General features: G+C 45.0%; 1 protein-coding gene across 5 annotated transcripts in view; it reads right to left on the reverse strand.

Annotated features, from left to right (window-relative positions):
* ZDHHC14 (zDHHC palmitoyltransferase 14) overlaps positions 1 to 17493 on the reverse strand; it is a 139232-nt gene extending 121739 nt beyond the window's left edge. For 4 of the 5 annotated variants that reach the window (XM_082249829.1, XM_082249828.1, XM_082249827.1 and 1 more), the window contains exons 1-2: positions 17250 to 17493; positions 16118 to 17152 (exon numbers count right to left, since the gene is read on the reverse strand). In XM_082249829.1, coding sequence (XP_082105955.1) covers positions 16118 to 16359 — 242 coding nt within the window. In that variant the 5' untranslated portion in view covers positions 16360 to 17152; positions 17250 to 17493. Of the gene's footprint in view, positions 1 to 16117 lie in introns of all 5 variants that reach the window. The other variant, XM_082249826.1, reaches the window with a different exon arrangement.
* Positions 17494 to 20898: the final 3405 nt, after the last annotated feature.

The raw sequence follows: 20898 nt of genomic DNA on the forward strand, positions 1-20898 counted from the left end.
GTTGTAAACGCAGAATTTTTTTTTTTTGTAAATATAAAAGCAGAGTTCCACCCAAAAGTGGAACCACCGCTTGTCTGATTCCTCCCCCCCTCTGTTGCCACATTTGGAGGGGGGGTAGGCGGTACCCGTTTTTGACAGGTACGCATTCCCACTTTTGTCAGAAGTTCTGGCCCCCCTCCTCCCGCTGCGCCATTCAAAAAGTGCAGCGCGTTCTGCACATGCGCAGTAGGGAAGCGTCTGTGAAGCCACAAGGCTCATTGGCCGAGTCTGCAGTGCAGCACCATTGGCTCCCGCTTCTGTCAAAGTAAGTGAGCCAATGAGAAAAATACAGTGACAGGTCGGGCTGTGGCTCTGTGTCTGAATGGATACAGGGGGCAGCGGCTCGGCTCAGGTGCCTCTATAGCAAGCTGCTTGCTGTGGGGGCACTCAACAGGCGAAAGAGGCAAGGGGCAGTGAAAAGGGATCCGAGAAGAGGATCCAGGTTGCTCCTTGCAAAACCACTGCACAGAGCAGGTAAGTTTTTTTTTTTTTCAGTGAAAAATTAGACTTTAGCCACTTGCAAACTGTCCAACGACGATTTACGTTGGCAGTCAGCCCCTCACAGGCAAAGTGACATAGTACTACTACCCCTGTGAGGCTCTAGGGAGCGAGCGCGCGCCGCTGGAGGCACGCTCCCGCTCGCTCACGGACCCCCCCCCCGCGCGTGTGTGACCGGCTGACCCGATGTCCGCCAGTCACTCGCGATAGTTGGTTACACCAGGAGAAAGGCAGGCGGCTAATGTAAACACAGCCGCCTGTCATTCTCCCCTGTGTAAGAACAAAGATCATACAGTCCTGCTATGTAGGACCATAGATCTCTGCCGTTACATCAGTAGCTACATTCAATCACAGTAAGAAGCACGCCCCTAGGGACACACTTAACCCAAACTTCTCCAATAAACTTAACCCCTTCCCTGCCAGTGTCATTTTTACAGTAACAGTGCATATGTATAGCACTGATTACTGTAGAAATGTCACTGGTACCCCCAAAAAAGTGTCAAAAATGTCAGTCGAGGGTCCGATCTGTCCGCCGCAATGTCGCAGTCCCTCAAAAAAAAAAAAAAAAAAAAAAACGCAGATCGCCGCCATTACTCGTTTAAAAAAAAAAAAAAAAATAATAAAATTAATAAAAATTACAAAAATCTTTCCTTCGTATGAATGGGATGTAAATTGTTACATTATAATAGCTGATGGTATTATTCACTTACATTAAAACTTTGTTTATATGAGCAAGTTTTTAATGTTTAAATTTTTTACCTGTGTAATTTATATTTTTTTACATTATGATTTGGTGAGGCTCTACATTTCAATGTGTACGGACCGTACTATATTGTATACACACAAATGTATTTTGATAGATTTTATTTTCATTAATAAGTATTACTTTAGTAAGCCACTAGTTGGCATTTGGATAAGTGGTTTTCTTTTTTACTTTTTTTTCTGTTTAAGATGGACTTCTGCTCTTACATATTGGATGTAAATACTAGATCTGTCTGATATGGGTGTTCTTTATAGTCCAGTTGTCCCTTAAAATATATTTCTATATATCTCTATATTGTTCATTCAATTATGTGTGGAATATAAGGCCTTGTCCTGTGAAGGTCGAAACATTTTCCCGATTTTGTGCCCTCTTACTGGTTGGTTCCGTACACATAAGAATGCATAATTACGTCCTTGCTGCGTTTGGGTATATAATAGCGTGGTGCACGTCTACTACCTACACCCCTGACGTCAAACATATCAAGAAACGCGTTGGGTAGGACTGGACGGGACATCACCACGCTCCTCAGCCATTTGCCATCTTGAGCTACCACTGCAGCAATCCTATAGATTGTATAAATAGGTTTTAGGTTTGAAATGTGAGTGCACTTTTTTATTCATGATGTGGTGAGGCACTACACTTCAATGTGTATGGACCCTATATTATACACACACACACACACACACACACACATATATAAAAATGTATTTTGATAGAATTTATTTTTTTTTATTAATGAGTATTACTTTAGTAAGCCACTAGATGGAATTTGAGAAGTGGTTTTCTTTTTTTTCCTGTTTAACCACTTGAAGACCAGGCCTTTTTTTGACACTTGATGTTTACAAGCTAAAATGAGTTTTTTTTGCTAGAAAACTACTTAGAAACCCCCAAACATTACATTTTTTTTTAGCAGAGACCCTATAGAATAAAATGGAGATCGTTGCAATATTTTTTTTTATCACACCATATTTGCACAGAGGTCTTCCAAAACGCAATTTTTTTGGGAAAAAATTCACTTTTTTAAAAATTAAAAAATAAGAAAAGCAGTAAAGTTAACCCAATTTTTTCCCACAATGTGAAAGATAATGTTACGCTGAGTAAATAGATACCCAACATGTCATGCTTCAAAATTGCGCACGCTCGCTGAATGGCGACAAACTTTGGTACTTAAAAATCCCATAGGCGATACTTTATAAAAATTTCTACAGGTTACCAGTTTAGAGTTACAGAGGAGGTCTAGGGCTCAAATTATTGCTCTCGTTCCAACGCGGCGATACCTCACATGTGTGGGCGGGGCTTCCGTATGCGTTCGCTTTAATTTTTTTTTTCCTATTTATTTTATTATTTTTGATTTTTACAGGGGGGAAATCACTTCTTTAAGCCGGTTGCTAGGCAATGACGTTTGATGTCGCTCCAGTCCGCCAAGACCATAGAGTCGAGTGAGGGCCATCTTGCCCTCACTCGACTTCCTGTCTTTCTAAGAGGATCCGGGACCGGATCATTTTCTCACCTGCTGGCGGGTCCGGTAAGCGGGGAAAAGGACCGGGACGTGGCAAGAGGGGGGCACCTCTTCCGCTGCCGCCCTGTTAAGGGTGATCCCGCGCAGAATCGGCCACTGGGACCACCCTTACCTGAAAGCTGATCGCCCGCCATTTTTAAAAATACCAGGGTTATAGCAGCTATCTGCTGCCATAACCACGGTATTAAGCTTCAATGTAGTGACGTACATCTGCGGTGGGCGGTCGGTAAGTGGTTAAGACGGACTATTGCCCTTACATATTGGTAAGTAAATACTATATCTGTCTGATATAGATGTTATATATAGTCCAGTTGTCCCTTAGAATATATCTATATATAAACTTGTTGTTTATTCAATCGTGTGTGGGATAGAAGTGCTAGCCCTGTGGAAGGGGAGACATTTTCCCGTTTTTTTCGCTCTCCTTCCAGTTAGTTCTGTAAACATAAGAATGTGTATTTTCATCCTTGCTGCGTTTGGGTATAGGAATGCGTACTTCTGCCCTCAATGAGCTTGGATATATAATAGTATGGTGCAGTCTGGTAACCACGCCCCCGACTATGGCAAACATAGCGAAACGCGTTGGTGGGACCAGATGTGACGTCACCAAGGCTCTTCTGCCGCTTGCTATCTTGATTTGAGCTACCGCTGCTGCAATCGAAATAGATTGTATACATACTTGTTTTAAATCTGAGTGCACTTTTTTATTCAATAAATAGCCTTTTTGTATACAGTATTATGCTATGATTTTTTTTTCTTAATATTTAATATGTACACACTGGGAACGATATTTTGATCCGGAGCACGCCAGGATAACCAGTACCTGCATGGTTTTGCTTGGGAAGATTATTTTCCTACAGCGCATCTAGCTTTTCCATTAAATTGGAAACCAATACTCTCCAGTAAACTGCCATCCTGTTTGTTGTTGGTGCTGCACATAAAGAATCTGGGGAAGCTGGCTCTCCTATGCATGCTTTGATCAGTGGCTTCTCCCTGTGTGGAAGATGTTTCTGTGTCACTGCAATCCACTCAAATTTTTTTCTTCAGGTTTATTTTTATGGACTTTCATTTGATTTTTATTGTCACATTAATCTTGGGTTTTACACTTTTATTATTATTTGATAGCACTGCACTATATGTACATCTATAGTATAATAGATCACTTAACACAAGGGGTACACAACAGTCAGCCTGCCCGCCTCCTCTCAGTGAGCTGTACTGTATGTATTGTATTGAGGCCGTGCTCCGCCCTGCCTCCGCCCCCTCTCAGAGCTCAGTGAGGATATAATGCTTTCAGTCCTCGCTCACTGAGTGGAGGCAGGGCGGAGGCGGGGCAGAGCACGCAGTACAGCTCATCTCCTGTGTAATAATGCGAGATTTCATGCCCTGATATACATCCCAGCACACACTGCAAATCGCCGAATGACGTCATCGCCGACCGGCCCCGGACGTGAGAAGAGGATAAATAAAGCAGAAAATAAGGTATTTACTAGCAAAAAAAAAAAAAACACTTTCCATTGGTAAAAGTAGTTTTAAAGGGGATTACATACATCTAAAGTCACTAAAACTCCACTTTAAGGGCTCATGCACTCTGGATGTTTTTTGCAGCTGCTCCTAGGGGAGTCAGATTTTTTCTGCCCCCCTGTAAGTTAGCCTATGTGTCCATGTACATGTAGGCTTTTAGCAGCGTTTAGTGGCAGGGGCTGCAAAAAAAAAAAAAAAAAAAAACACAAAAAAAAAAAAAAAAGCCCACTGCCAGTGCGTCCAGGAGCAGTGGTGTTTGGTCTGAAAAAAAATTTACGGTTGTTCGCGCTAAACAAGTTTAGCGTTTGAATGTAAATTAATTTAAATGGCAAGAATAAATCATTTTTTTCTGGCCAATGAATTAAAACCCAAGGGCTTGACACCTGAAAACATGCAGCGCAAATTTCTTTCTTGCAACCTCAATCAACTTGGTACATTTAGCCTGCCCATTAATGGTTTGTTCCTGCTGAACCGGCCAAGATTCAAACCATGTATGGCAAGCCATACATACTTCTGCAAAGTATGAATAAAAAGAGCGCTATCCCTTTAAATGCCAATACATATAATTGAAGTGTTAAACATCTGTGCACACCATTAAAAAAGGAATGTAAATCAGTGATGACTTTAGAAATTCATATATTCAAATATATCCCCATTAAAAAAAAAAAAAAAAAGAACTGCCAAAAATTAAACTAAAACTATGGGCAAAACTTTTTTTCTTCATTTTGGACACAGCAAGGGAGGGTTACAACCCCTACCAGATATTTTTTTTCGCCATCCATGTGTCATTGGGGAGATTTCACTTCACTTCCTGTCCCAAAGCCTAAAACAGGAAATGAGGAAATTCCCATTGTTGCCCCCCCAAGTCATCAAAACTAGTGTCTCCATTGGAAAAAATTTCCCCCATATTACTTTTCTTAAGACAACCCAAAGTTAGCATTTTTTTCTTTCAATGATAAACAGAACAAATAGAGAGGGTGATTCACATTAGAGAAGTTATAAAGATAAAAAGCCTTCTGTGTTCAGCAGCCTCCCCAGCACCCCTAATACTTACCTGAGCCCCATTTCTGTCCAGCGATGTCCACAAGTCCCTAGCCGTCCGAAACTCTCCTGCTTGATTGGCTGAGACAGCAGCGGTGCCATTGGCTCCGGTGGCTGTCAAAGTAAGTTAGCCAATCAGGAGAGAGAGGGGGCGGGGCCGAACAGCAGCTCCATGTCTGAATGGACACAGAGCTGCAGCTTGGCTCGGGTGCCCCCAAAGCAAGCTGCTTGCATTAAACAGGAGGGAGAGGCCAGGAGCAGCAACGAGGGACCAGAGAAGAGAAGGATCCAGGCTGCTCTGTGCAAAACCACTTGACAGGGCAGTTAAGTATAACAAGTGATCGCAAATTCTAGAGATCATAAGCGCTTTCTCGCTCCAGGATTGTCGACGCTCTTACCATCAGGCATCCAAGTGACTCAGTGTCTTCATCAATAAGATGCAATGGTTTTGCACAGAGCAGCCCTGCTCTTCTTCTCGGGTCCCCTGCTGGCACTCCTACTCCTCCTCCCATGCTGAGTGTTGCTTGCTTTGGGGGCAGTCGTGCGTGCGAACTCCAGAGCCCCGCTGTTTCCCTAGGACACAAAGTGCAGGGCTCAGCCCCACCCCTTGCTCCATCATCACTGGCTTTGATTGACAGTAACAGTGGCCAATGGCTTCCACTGCTGTATCTGCACTGAGGAGCAAGAGAGCCTTGACCCTCGTGTACACTGCTGGATCACGATTGGGCTCAGGTATGCATGTAGAATATTTGTTTAGCTTACTGCATAGAATGCAGTAAGGTAAAATACCTTCTTCCTTTACAGCCACTTTAAAACTAAACATACTCCCCCAAAAAAAAAAAAAAGGGGGGGGGTAGCGTGGGAAAAGTGAAGGTTTTCTGAAAGCAGTCTAGTGTTTTACAAATGCCTTGGTGCATTTAGTAAGCAGTTCAAACAACCTTTTAATTCCAGCGTGAAATTATTCTATCCACAACTTATTTAAAACAAGCACCTGGAAGATTTATTTGCAGTGTGTTTTTGGCGAATGTCAGATAACAGCTTTGTATTTATGCCCCATGGAGTATTCAGTTATGACTGGCGGTTGAGTGCAAGTTGTTTGGATAAATCACGCGGCTATATTTAGAGTCCAGAGAGGCCATTAGGACGGAATCTGGCCAACTTTGAAGAAACATCATTTAGTCGCTGTAATGATCTAACAAATGAAAGCATGACACTACCATTCTATTTAATTTCAGTAAATCCATAAGATCAAGAAAGAAAATGCTGAAGCTATAGCTCACACTGATCCAAACACACCTACTGTATATGCTGTAGACAGGTTCTACACAAATATCATATGTCCTTTGTACAACAAGCTGGCATAGAGGATGGTGATGGGCATTGCCAAATGATTCTGAAATGCTTTCTGCCATTCCACTGACATGAGACATGCGGGGAGTATACTTTGTGTATTCATGTCTATGAAGAGCAGACAACAGCCCCAGGAGGGAGTTCTCTGGAGATCTGCAGTAACTCTCGGCTGTCCCTTTACATTTGCTGCTTTTCTTCTGAAAGTCACACAGGTTAGAAAGCTTTAAGGCCAAATACATATTAGGAAATGCTTACCTTGTAAAACAAAGCGTTTTGTAATTTCTACCAAAAATTGATCCAGTACCCAAAAAGCTCATGTAAAATATCCAAAATGTTTAGCGGTCACAAACACATTTAGACTATAAGGCAATGCAACCGGTCCTCTGCTCTGAGCCGCTGTGTGCGAATCCACCAAGAAGATGCGTGCACACGGCTCCTAGAAGTGGATGTACAACCAGCGGCTGTACAGACACAATTACATCTCAATTTAACATGCGGACAAAAGCAGGTGCAGGGATCCAGACCCACAGGGATTTACTAAAACTGGAGCATTCAGAGTCCGGTGCAGCTGTGCATGGTAGCCAATCAGCTTCTAACTTCAGGTTGTTCAATAAAGCTTTGTCAAAAAAAAAAAAAAAACTGGAAGCTGATTGGTTTTTATGCATAGCTGCACCAGATTTTGCACTCTCCTAATAAATCACTCCCACATTGTCTGTATTCGATATGATCACCCACTCCTGCCCGCATGTCAAATTTTGTCATGCAATTGTGTTGGAGCAGCCGCTACATATGTATCCCCTTCTATGGCTGGCTGTATACACTTTCTAGGTAACTTCACATGCAGGCTCAGATCATAGTCCATCTCAATGAGACCTAATAAAGGAATAGGGCCCTGTACCATCTGTCGAATGCGATTACAATAAAACTAGAATCTAACTTGATTCTTTAGGTTGCTGCACTGCATGACACCATCGCTTTCTGAATTCCCTTACTGATTAGGACAACCCGTGTTAGGCCGGCCATAGACTGCAAATTTCTTCCCTGCAATCACAGGTTACAGGAAAGAAATTTGCACGATTCCCTTTTGCCGAGCAACTGTCTGCTCCTGGCGGGGGAAGCCACCTCTGCCGGGAGAAGACTGCTAGCGGCTATAGCAGCGTTAGGCAATCAAGCAACTTGGTACATTCAGCCTGCTCCTGCCCAAACTAGGGATGCACCGAAATGAAACTTCTGGGCGAAACCAAAAATTCAAGATGCCGTTGGCCAAAAACCAAAACCGAAAATGACTGTTTTCCCCCCAAATTATTTTAAAAATAGGTAGAACCGGGGCATACGTCAGAAACAGGCAGCGAAAAGCCACCTGTAGCTGCCACCCTGTCGCAGTATATGTACTGTGACGGGTTGGCAAGTGGTTCATTTAAATGCCAATGTATTTGTATTATGCAGCATGAGGGGGTTAATGTATTGCCACTGGTCACTGATACATTAGTGACCGACATTTAATTAACCCCTTTGCGCTGCATTAGTGGCACCAGTGTCAATTAACACTGGTTGCACTGACACTGGTTGCACTAATGCAGCACAAATGGGTTAATTAACTGCCACTGGTCGGTCACTAATGCATCAGTGACAATACATTAACCCCCTCATGCTGCATAATACAAATACCATTTGTAATTAACCTCGCCTCAGCGCCCCCCCCCCCCAAGAGGATGGCAATCTGCTTACTTGTGGTGGGATTTACATGCTTGGTTCTTCGCGCACAGCGACACCTCCATGTCACAGGCAGGGCAACTCTCTGCTCCCCCTGTATCCTTCCTTTCAAAAATCCCGCCTCTGGCCGGCGGCCCGCCTCTCAGTGATGTCACTACTACGACTATGTATATGAACGAACACACCGGGTGGGGAGGCAAGCGGCCACTAATAGCTATAACTAAGTGAGCCCTTCACTTCCCTGTCAGCGGAGATACCCGGCTATGTCGGCTAAAAATTTTGGTTGCCGAATTTTCGGTGCACCACTAGCCCGAACCATCTATTTGCCAGCCTTAGAGGTCTTTCCTGCTGTCTTGTGGAAAGCCCTGTCTTTGCTGCCAATACACATCCATCACGGTTGACAGTTGCTGGCGCCAGACAATGGTCAAGTAATGTCAATGTATACCTTTAAACACAAAAGGATCAATATTAGGGACTAGAACTTTAAACCGTACAATAATGTTTTTCAGCTGACAAATGCAAAGAGAATGTGAAAAGCCTGATAACTCTTTGGCATCAAAATTTCACATTACAATAGCATATCCCTATTGCTCTTTGTCCTACTTAAATGAAGAAGCCTGTCCGAGTATATGATTGCTAATGATACATGTGACTAGGTCACTGTTGCGGTCAGATGCACTGTATGCCTTCTGTTTCAGAACAACTTTCCCCAGACAACGAAGCTTTACATTTTGTTAGTGGAACTGAAAACAAAGAGCTGTACAAAGTCACAATAAGAGCATGTGTAAATGTCATCAGTCTGACAGATTTCTGAGATAATTCACAATTTGACCTGCAGGTTAAAGTGGATGTATAACCTTACATACACCCAGTGAAGTGAACAGCCTCAGATGATACACAGATGAAACAAATCTCCCTACATAAGTTTTATTTGTATATCTGCTGTCTTCAGCTTTCTACACTGTGTAGAAAGTGAACATTGGGTTAGAATTTTTTCTTCCTGTTCCAGCACTGGGTGTGGAGTCTTGACATACACTGTGTAAAAGCTGATTGGTGGAAAGGCTACCCCCCTCATCACACAGGCAGACAAGACAGGAAGACATATGCAGAGCTGTGCTGTGAATAGACCAGCTCTCTACTAATCTCTATGCACCCACCCCAACACAAAATTTCCAGCTGCTTTTAGCTCCTGTGTCGGAGAGGATATCAGAAGTTATGCTGATAATGGAGGAACGGAGGAGCAAAAAAACACAGGACTTGAGAGAGAGAAGTAAACACTACAGATATATGTGCCCAGGTCAAATTTTATTAATAGAGATTTACATTCACTTTAATCTCCTTCTGACCTGCATTTGACCTGCTGAAAACAGGTTTTGCATTCCATAAACTTGTATGGGAAATTAAAACCTGTCAGAAGCAAACTAAAGCCTGTCTACATCGGCCCTTAGTGAACATTTCTGATGAAGAATGGTCTGCAGACTGTCCAATGCGGTTACATGCTTAAACCATTGATGGCGATTTAGTTATTACAACTTTTAGGTCATCTAAATTAAGTATGCTTTCTCATTCACACCACCATACACCACCCACAACAGTACTTCTGTGAGGGGGGGGTGGGTGAAACGAGATCACGATTTTTTAATGATTAAATTGTGCAGCTCTAACATATATGCTAATTGGATGAGTTTTAAACTGCATCCAATTCGCACAACATGTGAATGTGACCGGCTTTCATTGGAGCCATTCACAGGACACCTGCAGTGCAGTTTAAAAAAAAGGGTCCTGTGCGAATTCAGGGAAAAATTTGCCCCTGAACCGGTGAACAGAAATGCCCTGGACTTCAGACTGCAAACCGAACCCAGACATGTGTGAACACAGGCTTAGGCTTCGTGAACACTACAGCTCCTAAACTTGATTTTAGGAGCTTTTGGGGGTTTTTTTGCCAAAGCTCCTAAACTCCACTCCATAAAAGCCTAGGTGTCCCCGCACATAGACAAGAGTTTAGGGGCTGTCACGTTTAGGTGAGATTAAACCTCCCTCTCCTAAGCGCTGAAGAATCATATTCAGAATAGGAACATTTGTTCAGGTCTCCGGCCAGCTGGCAGATGTGCCGGCTGGTCACTCGGGTCTCTCATCGAGACGGGAGAGCCAGGGTGAGTGGCGTGAGGGGGAGACGGAAGTCTCGTCCCACTGCTTGTAATAACAGCTTAATGGCTGCTTAGCCACATCGGCTCTACAAAAAAGAGAAAAAAAAAAAAAAAAGGGACTGGGGAAAAGTCTGCAGCTCCAGGCATCACCCCGGTACAACCATTGGAAGTCAAATGACGTACAGGTATGCGATTTTGCTGCTCGAAGTTAAACATTTTTTACGATATGACCAGAGCAATATAATGTTACCACAGCAACATTGTACTGCTCTGGGGAAGTGATCAGGATTTTATTTATTTTTTGCTTATAGCACTGTATTACATTGTTTTTAAGCAAGCATTTTACTGAACAAAACTGATTCAGTTTGTTGTGATTATCTGTGATTGGTCAAAGCTAATCACATGGTACAGATGGGCTGCGATTGACACTGTCTGTACCATGTGATCAAATTGACCAATCACAGCTAGAAGCACAGTTGTACACACTGGAAAGCATGAAAGAAAGCCATCCAATGCGTACAACTGTCATTTGACCTGCTTTGATTCGTCATGGCGGTCACACTGTACTGGCAGGAAGCCAAAACTCTGATCAGTCATCGGCTGTGTCCTGTGGACATGGCTGGTGACAGATTGTGACGCTGTGCAGCCCCACGATCAGCGCTTCCTGAGAGAGGACATCATATGAAGTCCACTTAGGATAGCAAAACCACTGCCCGACTCATTTGTTTATAGGCCGGGCGTTAGGTGGTTAATAGACCCAGAATCTATTTACAATAGAAATATTTTTAGGGAGACTGGCCCTTAAAAGCTCAGGTAAGATACATTATACAGCTGTGTGCATTTATCTGTACTATACTTGCACAAAAGGCCTGTATTTAAAGCAAACCTGTTTGTGTAAAAATCTATATTTGAGTACTCCTTGATAGTTGTATTTGCACTAACAGTACCTTGGAGAAGAAAAAAAAGTATCATGCAAGTGTTCCAATACAGCTTCAATCACCTCAAGCATGTACAAATCCAAAAAATGAAAGTAGAACTAATAGGCAAAACTTTTTTTTTTTTTTTTTAAGTTTTGGAAAGAATGTAGAGGGATTAGAATACTTGTCAGTTTTTATTGCTATTTGTACCCCCCCCCATCTCTGAGATTCACCCTCTTTACTTTTCCTATTTACCATTATCATTGAAAGTGAAAGAAAAAGAAAATCCTAAATTTTGGGTTGTCCCCAGAAAAGTAATAGAGGGGAAATCTTCCAATGGGGACACTAGTTCTGGTGACCTGGGGATTCCCAAGGAATTCCTTTAATTTGCATGGATTTTCTTTCAGTTCCTGTTTAGCTATGGGACAGAAGTGAAGGGAAATCTCCGCAATGGGACACAGATGAATGGAAAAAAAAAAAAAAAAATCTGACAGGGGTTATAACTAGGGATAAGCGGATATGTTTTTTTTCCAGGGCCCATACCGATATTTTGGTCACAACGTATCGGACGATATTTTTACAGTTAAAGTTTTGAAAAATAAAGTCAAATTTTTGACACAAATCTGGAACTAAACATGTTAATTTTTGTTTAATGCTTATTGGCTGGCTGGCTTGCACCCTGTCTGAGGGCGGCTGACTGTCTGGCACCCTGTGGTGGGTGGTTTGGACAGGGGCTGTGGGCGGCTGGCTGGTACATGACCTGTGGGTGGCTGGCTGGCACCCTGTCTGTGGGTGGCTGGCTGGCACCCTGTCTGTGGGTGGCTGGCTGGCACCCTGTCTGTGGGTGGCTGGCTGGCACCCTGTCTGTGGGTGGCTGGCTGGCACCCTGTCTGTGGGTGGCAGGTACAAAGCCCTTGGGTGGCTGGCTGGTACAGGGCCTGTGGGTGGCTGGCTCGCTGGTACAGTGCCTGTGGCTGGCTGGTACAGGGCCTGTGGATGTGGGTGGCTGGCTGGCACTGGGCTGCTGTGGGTGGGCGGATGGCTGTGATACACTCATGCAAGACTAGTCCCAACTCCAGACGAGGCTGTCCAAGGCGAGGGAGGCGGCCTAAGAAGGCAGAATGGCGTCACAAAAATAAAAATCAAAAATAAAAATCGGGCAGTTCCGGGGCCGATACTGATATAAAATCGGGGAAAGTGCATATCGGCCTATCCCTAGTTTTAGTTTTTCAGATGGCCGAAGATTGACCTCAACAAACTATATGTACCAAGCACCCGCATAGGGTTACGAGTAGTGCTCCATGTGGCACAAATCTAAATCACAAAAGTGTATAAACCTGACACTCTACTGCTTGACATGTTTGTTCTGTGAAGTTTTCTAAGGAAGCGTTGGCATATGAAAGCATTCTCAGGATCTTGCCCTTAGTGGAGTGACATTACCCTTACCTAGCATCATAAACAGAACCCAGGAAAAGGTAAAAGACACCTAAACATTTTCTCCGTACAGTAGCAATGATGGGAGGAGGGGATCCACACAGATTGAGCACACCTTGCATTTTTACTGCAAGTCCCACTTTGAGCAATAGCACATAATTCCCCCATGCACTTACAGCAAACTTCAGTAATCTTCCACAGTATTCCAAAAGCTGACTGAGCTCAAAGTTGCTCCCGAGTTCTAGGCTATGTCAATGGCTGTCTATCTCCACTACATCCCACAGTGCAATGGAAAGTAAATAACTGAGAGCTGAAGTTTACAATGTGGGAAAAAAAGAAAAAATAATCAGACTGGTCTTGAACTTTCAAAGTCACTGAAATGTATGTAAAAGCTCCAAGCACTCCTGGACGTCAATTCTTTTGACTATACATGCACCAGAGAGTATTTTCTATCAGTTTAATAGATTTAAAGTATTAGCTGGTGTACTATACGGCTTCATGCACACAGGGTATTTAAAAAAACAAGCTGCAAAGCCAGTTCTGACGCCAGGAAAAAGCAGCTGTAAAAAATGTGCTTTTAGAAGCGTTTTGTATTGGCGTTAATGCATGCTTTAGCCACATTTAGCAGCTTTTCTCTGCCCTCTTCCATTTTCAAAATCAAATTCAAATCCAACTACTACAGCTTGAAAACGTCTGCCATGGCCTTACACTGTATGCAGCCTTTAGCAGCACCAGCAGCCGTTTTTACAGCTTAAGCTGCGGCTGCTCCAGAATGCACTGGCCCTGGGTTTTTTTTTTTTTACAGCTTGAAAACTCCTATGCCACTTACAGCTCCTAAATGCCTATGTGTGCATTAGGCCATAGAATAACATGGAGGGGCGTTTTTAAGCTGCAAAAAAAAAAAAAAAAAGTCTGACACTCCTAAAAGCAGCTGTAAAAAAGCCCTGTGTGCATGAGGCCTTATTCTAAGCACAGTAGTATCATTCACAGGGACTCATAATAAAAGCACATTACCGTATTTAGAGATTGTAACCTCTAACAAGCAGGGTCCTCCTAACTCTCATCTTGAATTGTATCTGCAACCACTTCCCTTTGTTTTGTAAAGTGCTGCACAAACCGTTAATAGGCATAGAGAAAGGTCCCAAGCCATTAGTAAACAGATGAAAGCAGCCTCTGATTAAGTCCCGTGAGCAGGATGAAACGCGTTGGAAGGTGTGAAATGAAGCAGCCTGAGTTTCACCTGTTCACTAATGACTTTGCTGGTGAGTGGTGTTTGGGAACTTTCTTATGGGCCATACACACTAAGATTTTCTGAAGACTTTTTCCTTTAGACTTACCAAAACCATATAATATGAGGTCAAACCTAAACACTTTCAATTTGCATGCAATCTGGCAGGCCCTTGCACTACATAGAAAAGTTAAATCTGAAGGAAATCTAACCACAAAAGTTGGATAGTGTGTATCCAGCTTAAATGCATATCCACAATATGTGAGGAGTCAGACGGACTCCCACCCCAGCCAGAACCCATTGCAGGATACACTGGATGGACTTACAGGAACTGGAGCGGAGACCCTAAAGTGGTTGAAACCCCTTACATATACTCAGTGAAGCGACTGGCCTCAGGAGATACACAGATGCCAAGTTCTCCTACATCCATTGTACCTATCTGCAGTTGTCTTTCCCTACAACCAAAGTGCAGAATTTATACAGGATCTCTCAGCTCTGAAAAGCAGGGGGAAGTTACATCAGTGAGGAGAGCTGATTGGAGGGAAGGGACACGCCCTCCTTCATACAGCATTCAGGAACAGACCTGAGGCTGTCAATCACAGACTGTGCCGTTCCCTGTCACCATTTTTCTTTTGGTGTCAGGAGGACTGGTATTTAGCGACACATGCTTATAGCTGAAGAACAAAGCATTAGAGCGAAATTACACTTGGTGCTCTGGATTGAGACAGGCACACACACACTATAGAAGGATATGCTTTGTTCATATTTCATGTCAGGAGCTTTACAACCACTTCAAGTTTTGAGGTTATCTGTTGGTGCTATATAAATCCTGTAATATTGGAGGCCTAAAAACCATCAGCAACTGAAAACGCCAATGCTGGCTACATCACTAATCTGGAAAAGACATGCAGATTAAGGGTTCTGACTTCACTCCCTCTCCTCATCTGTATACCTGTTCCAGGTCAGTGGCTCAGAAGATACTAAATCCACACAATGAGAATGGCAGCTCTGCTTCCAGCATATTCTGAATGACAAGCTTTGTATTTTTTTTTTTGTCTTGAGAAAGGCCTCATGTGACAAAAAAGCAAAAAATAAGAAAAAAGGCTTTAAAAAGAACCAACATAAATAAAAATACTGTCCACCTTATATATAAAAAAAAAAAAAATTCCCTTGACCTTTAGGGCCGGTTCACATTAGTGCGATCACAGAGATCGCATGTAATTCGGAGCGCACTGCTCCTAAATTACATGCGATCTCTGTAAGGTGCAAATTTCAGCCAGTTTGTATGGCTAAATACGCACTGCAATCGCACTAAACACACACGACCCTTTTTTTTATCCGCACCAGAATGGGATCGCATGGTGGTTCACACTAGTGCGATCCAATTCTGTGTGAACTTGCAGATCGCACTGCGATATGCGATCTCAACTGGGGTGTTGTTAACTTTTAATTGACACCCCCCCTGCGTATCGCATATGGCAGTGTGAACTTCCAGGGGTGCGGATGCGATGCGGGAACACGCTGTATATTTGCAGTATTCCCACATCGCAGAAGTGTGAACCGGGACTTACGCAGAATAGAGCTATCATATACAGTGCAAACAAGCGTACAAGGGTATAATGTCAGTTGTGACCCATTGAAAATGTTGGGGTGGCTTTGTAAAAAAAAAAAAAAAAAGAAAGTGGCTATCCTGCAAGAGGTACGTATGTGACAACGCTGGTCATCATTCTCATTCCATCTTTTCCACTGGCAACTGCACAAGCTAAAAACAGACTGGAAACTTATTGCAAATGGAATTTAAAATGATACCTGCTTTCCAATGACCACATTGTTCCAATAATGCAGCATGCAAGTTTTCTCCAGAAAAAGAAAGGTTAATCAGTATGTTAACAGAAAAAACACATCAGGACACCAAAAGCCAAATTGTGATAAAAACAAAAAACTTACTCAAAGGCAAAGAAGAGTCCGCTTGTGACCAGAATTAGGATCAGAGTGAGGTAGAAAACTCCTGTTTGTCTGGCCATCATAATCCTGCCATTGCAATAGAATTTGTTCCTGCCTGGAAAAACCTCCCATTTCCGCTTTACAGCAGTTTTCTTCTTTTTATGAGAAGATTCCATGGGTGAGCTTCCACGGGTGTTAATTTCACTGTATCCACACTCTTTCATGGGCCCACCTCCTGGAGTCATCCGTTAATAGAAAAATTCCCAAGACAAAAAAAAAGGGGAGATCCTGGCCAGTAACAAAGGCATACAAACCGAGTAAAGGCAACTCCCAATAAAGCAGTTTTTAGTTAGAATACACAAAGCTCCCGCAACAAATAAACCAGAATATGGATAGCTAGGAATATCAATTTCTTCTCTATAGAGCCTTGATAATGTCGCTTTCATGTAACAGTAAAGGTACTTGTGGCCTTGGGGGTAGATGAAACCTGTATGCTTTTTTATCCACTTTTATGGTATTTTGACAGCTATCAAAAAACAGGCAAAATGCAGGTAGTTTACGTAGGAAAGAAATCCAGCTTCTGGGGCTTAAGATGCAATGTGTTCTTTAGTCTGTTGCTTCGGATTTGCCGGCAATATTTGTTCACAGCGGCATTCATATGAGCGGTGCAAAGGCAACGTTTTTTTCCTCCTCACAGCGGCCAATGGATGCTTGGGCCTCTCTGAAGATGCCTGCAGATACCAATCTGTTTCCCATATACTTTCACCATCACCACAAAATGTTTGCAACTCAAACATAAAGCAGTAGAGAAATACTACAAAAAGAAAAAAACTAACAGCAAAAGCACAGAGCAAGTCTTCTCATCCTTGTTTGTTCCCACATAGTTTGCTGCAGGGAAATTTCTGGCTCCGTAAATAATTCACATATAAAGAAAATATCCCATCTTGTATTCCAGACTAGAGGCCAACAGCGAGCGGGAGGGTATTTATAGCAATGAAACAACTTGGAACTGCAGTTAAACCACCTTTCCCATGAGATCTGAAAGACAAAAAAAGTTTCTATTTAGGTTGCTTCCCGTTACACCATAATCTTCTCCCTTCCTTAACAACCAATGAAGAATCAAGTCATTACATACCGGAGGAAACAGCAGAAAGAGTCCACTTCAAAAAGTGCATCCGACTTAAGCACTGGTGACTACAATGGTTCATATCCTTTCATCAATCCGTTGTGTCTCACAGACAAACAAGTGTTAGAAAACCTGATCATAGGACAGTCCATCCGTCAAAGGCTTCAACCATACACACGACTCAGAAGATTGGTTCTGCTCTCCACACCGGATAATTCTGGCTTCTTTCAAGTGACGGAGGCATAAGCTGAGCAAAACAGCAACACACATATATTGCCCTTTAGAAAAAAAAGAAACATTCAAAATCAAATCATAGCACCATCCATTAGTAAAGAAGAATGGGAAGGGGAAGAAGGAAGATGAGGAGGAGGGGGGGGGGGGAAGAGAAGAAGGAAGATGAGGAGGGGGGGGGGGGAAGAGAAGAAGAAGGAAGATGAGGAGGGGGGGGGGAAGAGAAGAAGAAGGAAGATGAGGAGGGGGGGGGGAAGAGAAGAAGAAGGAAGATGAGGAGGGGGGGGAGAAGAGAAGAAGAAGGAAGATGAGGAGGGGGGGGAAGAGAAGAAGAAGGAAGATGAGGAGGGGGGGGAAGAGAAGAAGAAGGAAGATGAGGAGGGGGGGGAGAGAAGAAGAAGGAAGATGAGGAGGAGGGGGGGAGAGAAGAAGAAGGAAGATGAGGAGGAGGGGGGGAGAGAAGAAGAAGGAAGATGAGGAGGGGGGGGGGAAGAGAAGAAGAAGGAAGATGAGGAGGGGGGGGGGAGAGAAGAAGAAGGAAGATGAGGAGGGGGGGGAGAGAAGAAGAAGAAGAAGGAAGATGAGGAGGGGGGGGAGAGAAGAAGAAGGAAGATGAGGAGGGGGGGGGAGAGAAGAAGAAGGAAGATGAGGAGGGGGGGGGGGAGAGAAGAAGAAGGAAGATGAGGAGGGGGGGGAGAGAGAAGAAGAAGGAAGATGAGGAGGGGGGGGAGAGAGAAGAAGAAGGAAGATGAGGAGGGGGGGGAGAGAGAAGAAGAAGGAAGATGAGGAGGGGGGGAGAGAGAAGAAGAAGGAAGATGAGGAGGGGGGGGGGGGGAGAGAAGAAGAAGAAGGAAGATGAGGAGGGGGGAGGAGAGAGAAGAAGAAGAAGGAAGATGAGGAGGGGGGAGAGAGAGAAGAAGAAGGAAGATGAGGGGGGGGAGAGAGAAGAAGAAGGAAGATGAGGAGGGGGGAGAGAGAAGAAGGAGGAAGATGAGGAGGGGGGGGGAGAGAGAGAAGAAGGAGGAAGATGAGGAGGGGGGGGGAGAGAGAGAAGAAGGAGGAAGATGAGGAGGGGGGGGAGAGAGGAGAAGAAGAAGGAAGATGAGGAGGGGGGGGAGAGAGGAGAAGAAGAAGGAAGATGAGGAGGGGGGGGAGAGAGGAGAAGAAGAAGGAAGATGAGGAGGGGGGGAGAGAGAAGAAGAAGGAAGATGAGGAGGGGGGGGAGAGAGAAGAAGAAGGAAGATGAGGAGGGGGGGGAGAGAGAAGAAGAAGGAAGATGAGGAGGGGGGGGGGGAGAGAGAAGAAGAAGGAAGATGAGGAGGGGGGGGGGAGAGAGAAGAAGAAGGAAGATGAGGAGGGGGGGAGAGAGAGAAGAAGAAGGAAGATGAGGAGGGGGGGAGAGAGAGAAGAAGAAGGAAGATGAGGAGGGGGGGAGAGAGAGAAGAAGAAGGAAGATGAGGAGGGGGGGAGAGAGAGAAGAAGAAGGAAGATGAGGAGGGGGGGAGAGAGAGAAGAAGAAGGAAGATGAGGAGGGGGGGAGAGAGAAGAAGAAGGAAGATGAGGAGGGGGGGAGAGAGAAGAAGAAGGAAGATGAGGAGGGGGGAGAGAAGAAGGAAGATGAGGAGGGGGAGAGGAGAAGAAGGAAGATGAGGAGGGGGAGAGGAGAAGAAGGAAGATGAGGAGGGGGAGAGGAGAAGAAGGAAGATGAGGAGGGGGAGAGGAGAAGAAGAAAGATGAGGAGGGGGGAGAGGAGAAGGAAGATGAGGGGGAGAGGGGGGGGTTGGGAGAAGGAAGATGGGGAGGGGGGAGAGGAGAAGGAAGATGAGGGGGAGAGGGGGGGTTGGGAGAAGGAAGATGGGGAGGGGGGGGAGAGGAGAAGGAAGATGGGGGAGAACACATCCACTGGGACATGTCAACAGGTGGGCGGCTGCAAGACCCCGGAAGAGGAAGTCACCATCGCCCCCTGATAACACATACACCAAATCACATCAATAGGGGGCCAGCTGCAGGAGACAGCCAGCCCCCCGATAACACACATGACCTGGGATGTCATGAGGGGGGCAGCCACCTCCCTAAAGGCACCCAAAGAGGGGGTGGCTCCAAGAACCCAGAAGAGGGAGCTGACCCCCCTGATAACACATGCACTAGGATACGTCATCAGGAACGGGTCAGACACTCACGCGTTGTAGGGTACCCCGAAGCCTGCTGAGCAGAGTGACGTCTGTATCCTGCGGGGGGGGGGGGGGGGGTACTGGGACGTCATTCTGCCTAGGTGAACTCTGGGGGAAGAAACCAGGTATGTGTAAGAAAAGGGAGGAGGGGTGGGGTAGGAGTGCAATGAAGGATTTGGTAAGATGGGGAGACTGGGGGGCAGATCAGCCCCTTGGAGCCATGACAGGGTGGCAGTGTGATTTTTCTATGTGCAGTTCCTGGGACTGATGTAGAGGGGACACTATGGCACAGGTAAGAGGTCTATAGTGACCTGTGGAATGGTGAGGAGTTGGAGGAGTCCTCCCCTCTATGATGAGTGATCAGTCCAGGATGTAGGGCTGCCATGGCACACAGAGAGATCACGTGACAGTTCTAGGGGAAGCCCCACTATCCAGCCACGGGGGGAACCTCCGCCGTACACAGGCCATTGTCATAGGAGGAAGGGGCGGGGGACCGGCGGGGTCCATGGAAAGGACTAGGCCTCCCTTTACAGCTCCCACGTTACAGCACAAAGCTCCGAGCTCACCTTACTTCCCGGGGTGCCAGTCTCCGAGCTCCCGCTCTTCTCCTCCGCCTCCTACAGGCGACTGAGCTCCACAACACACCTACACAGGCAACGACTGCGCTCAGCGGCCACGCCCACTGGAGGCGGCATGGGAGCTGCAGGATTTACGACGACCAAGTTACCGCCCTGGCCTGACCCGGAAGGACTACAACCCCCACAAGGCTGCGCGCGGTCCCGCCTTCACCCTCTGCCCTACTGAGACTGTTCTCTTCTTGGGGGTGGCATGTGTAAACAGTGCGGCCCTCCTTGAACTACACTTCCCATAATGCTCCCTGCCATCGTTACGTAATGGCGGGAGGGGCCAATAGTGCAACAGTGAGGCAGAGTTCTAGCATTGAATGCGTGAAAGATTGTAGGGGCCGTGGCGTGCTTGTTTTCTTATGGCTTCATCCGGGCTTCATTGTGCGGCCTAAGAGCTGAATGTCAGCCCCTTCTTTGACATGTCAAATCGCAGCCTATTGCTGGCAATGGCACTGTCCCAATCGGTGCAACGCTGACTTTGCAGCATCGCAAATATTTGTCTTCCCTTTCACACTTGTGCTTCATTTTTGTGCTGTGATTTTGACTGGACTTGAAGCAATGTGTGTAATCTTCAGGTGGTCTATGGACCTGTAAACGCATCAAAGTCGAACCATAGTAGTGCAGTGACTA

Source organism: Pelophylax lessonae (genome assembly GCF_965119305.1).
Source record: "Pelophylax lessonae genome assembly, chromosome: 3".
NCBI classification, from domain to species: Eukaryota; Metazoa; Chordata; class Amphibia; order Anura; family Ranidae; genus Pelophylax; species Pelophylax lessonae.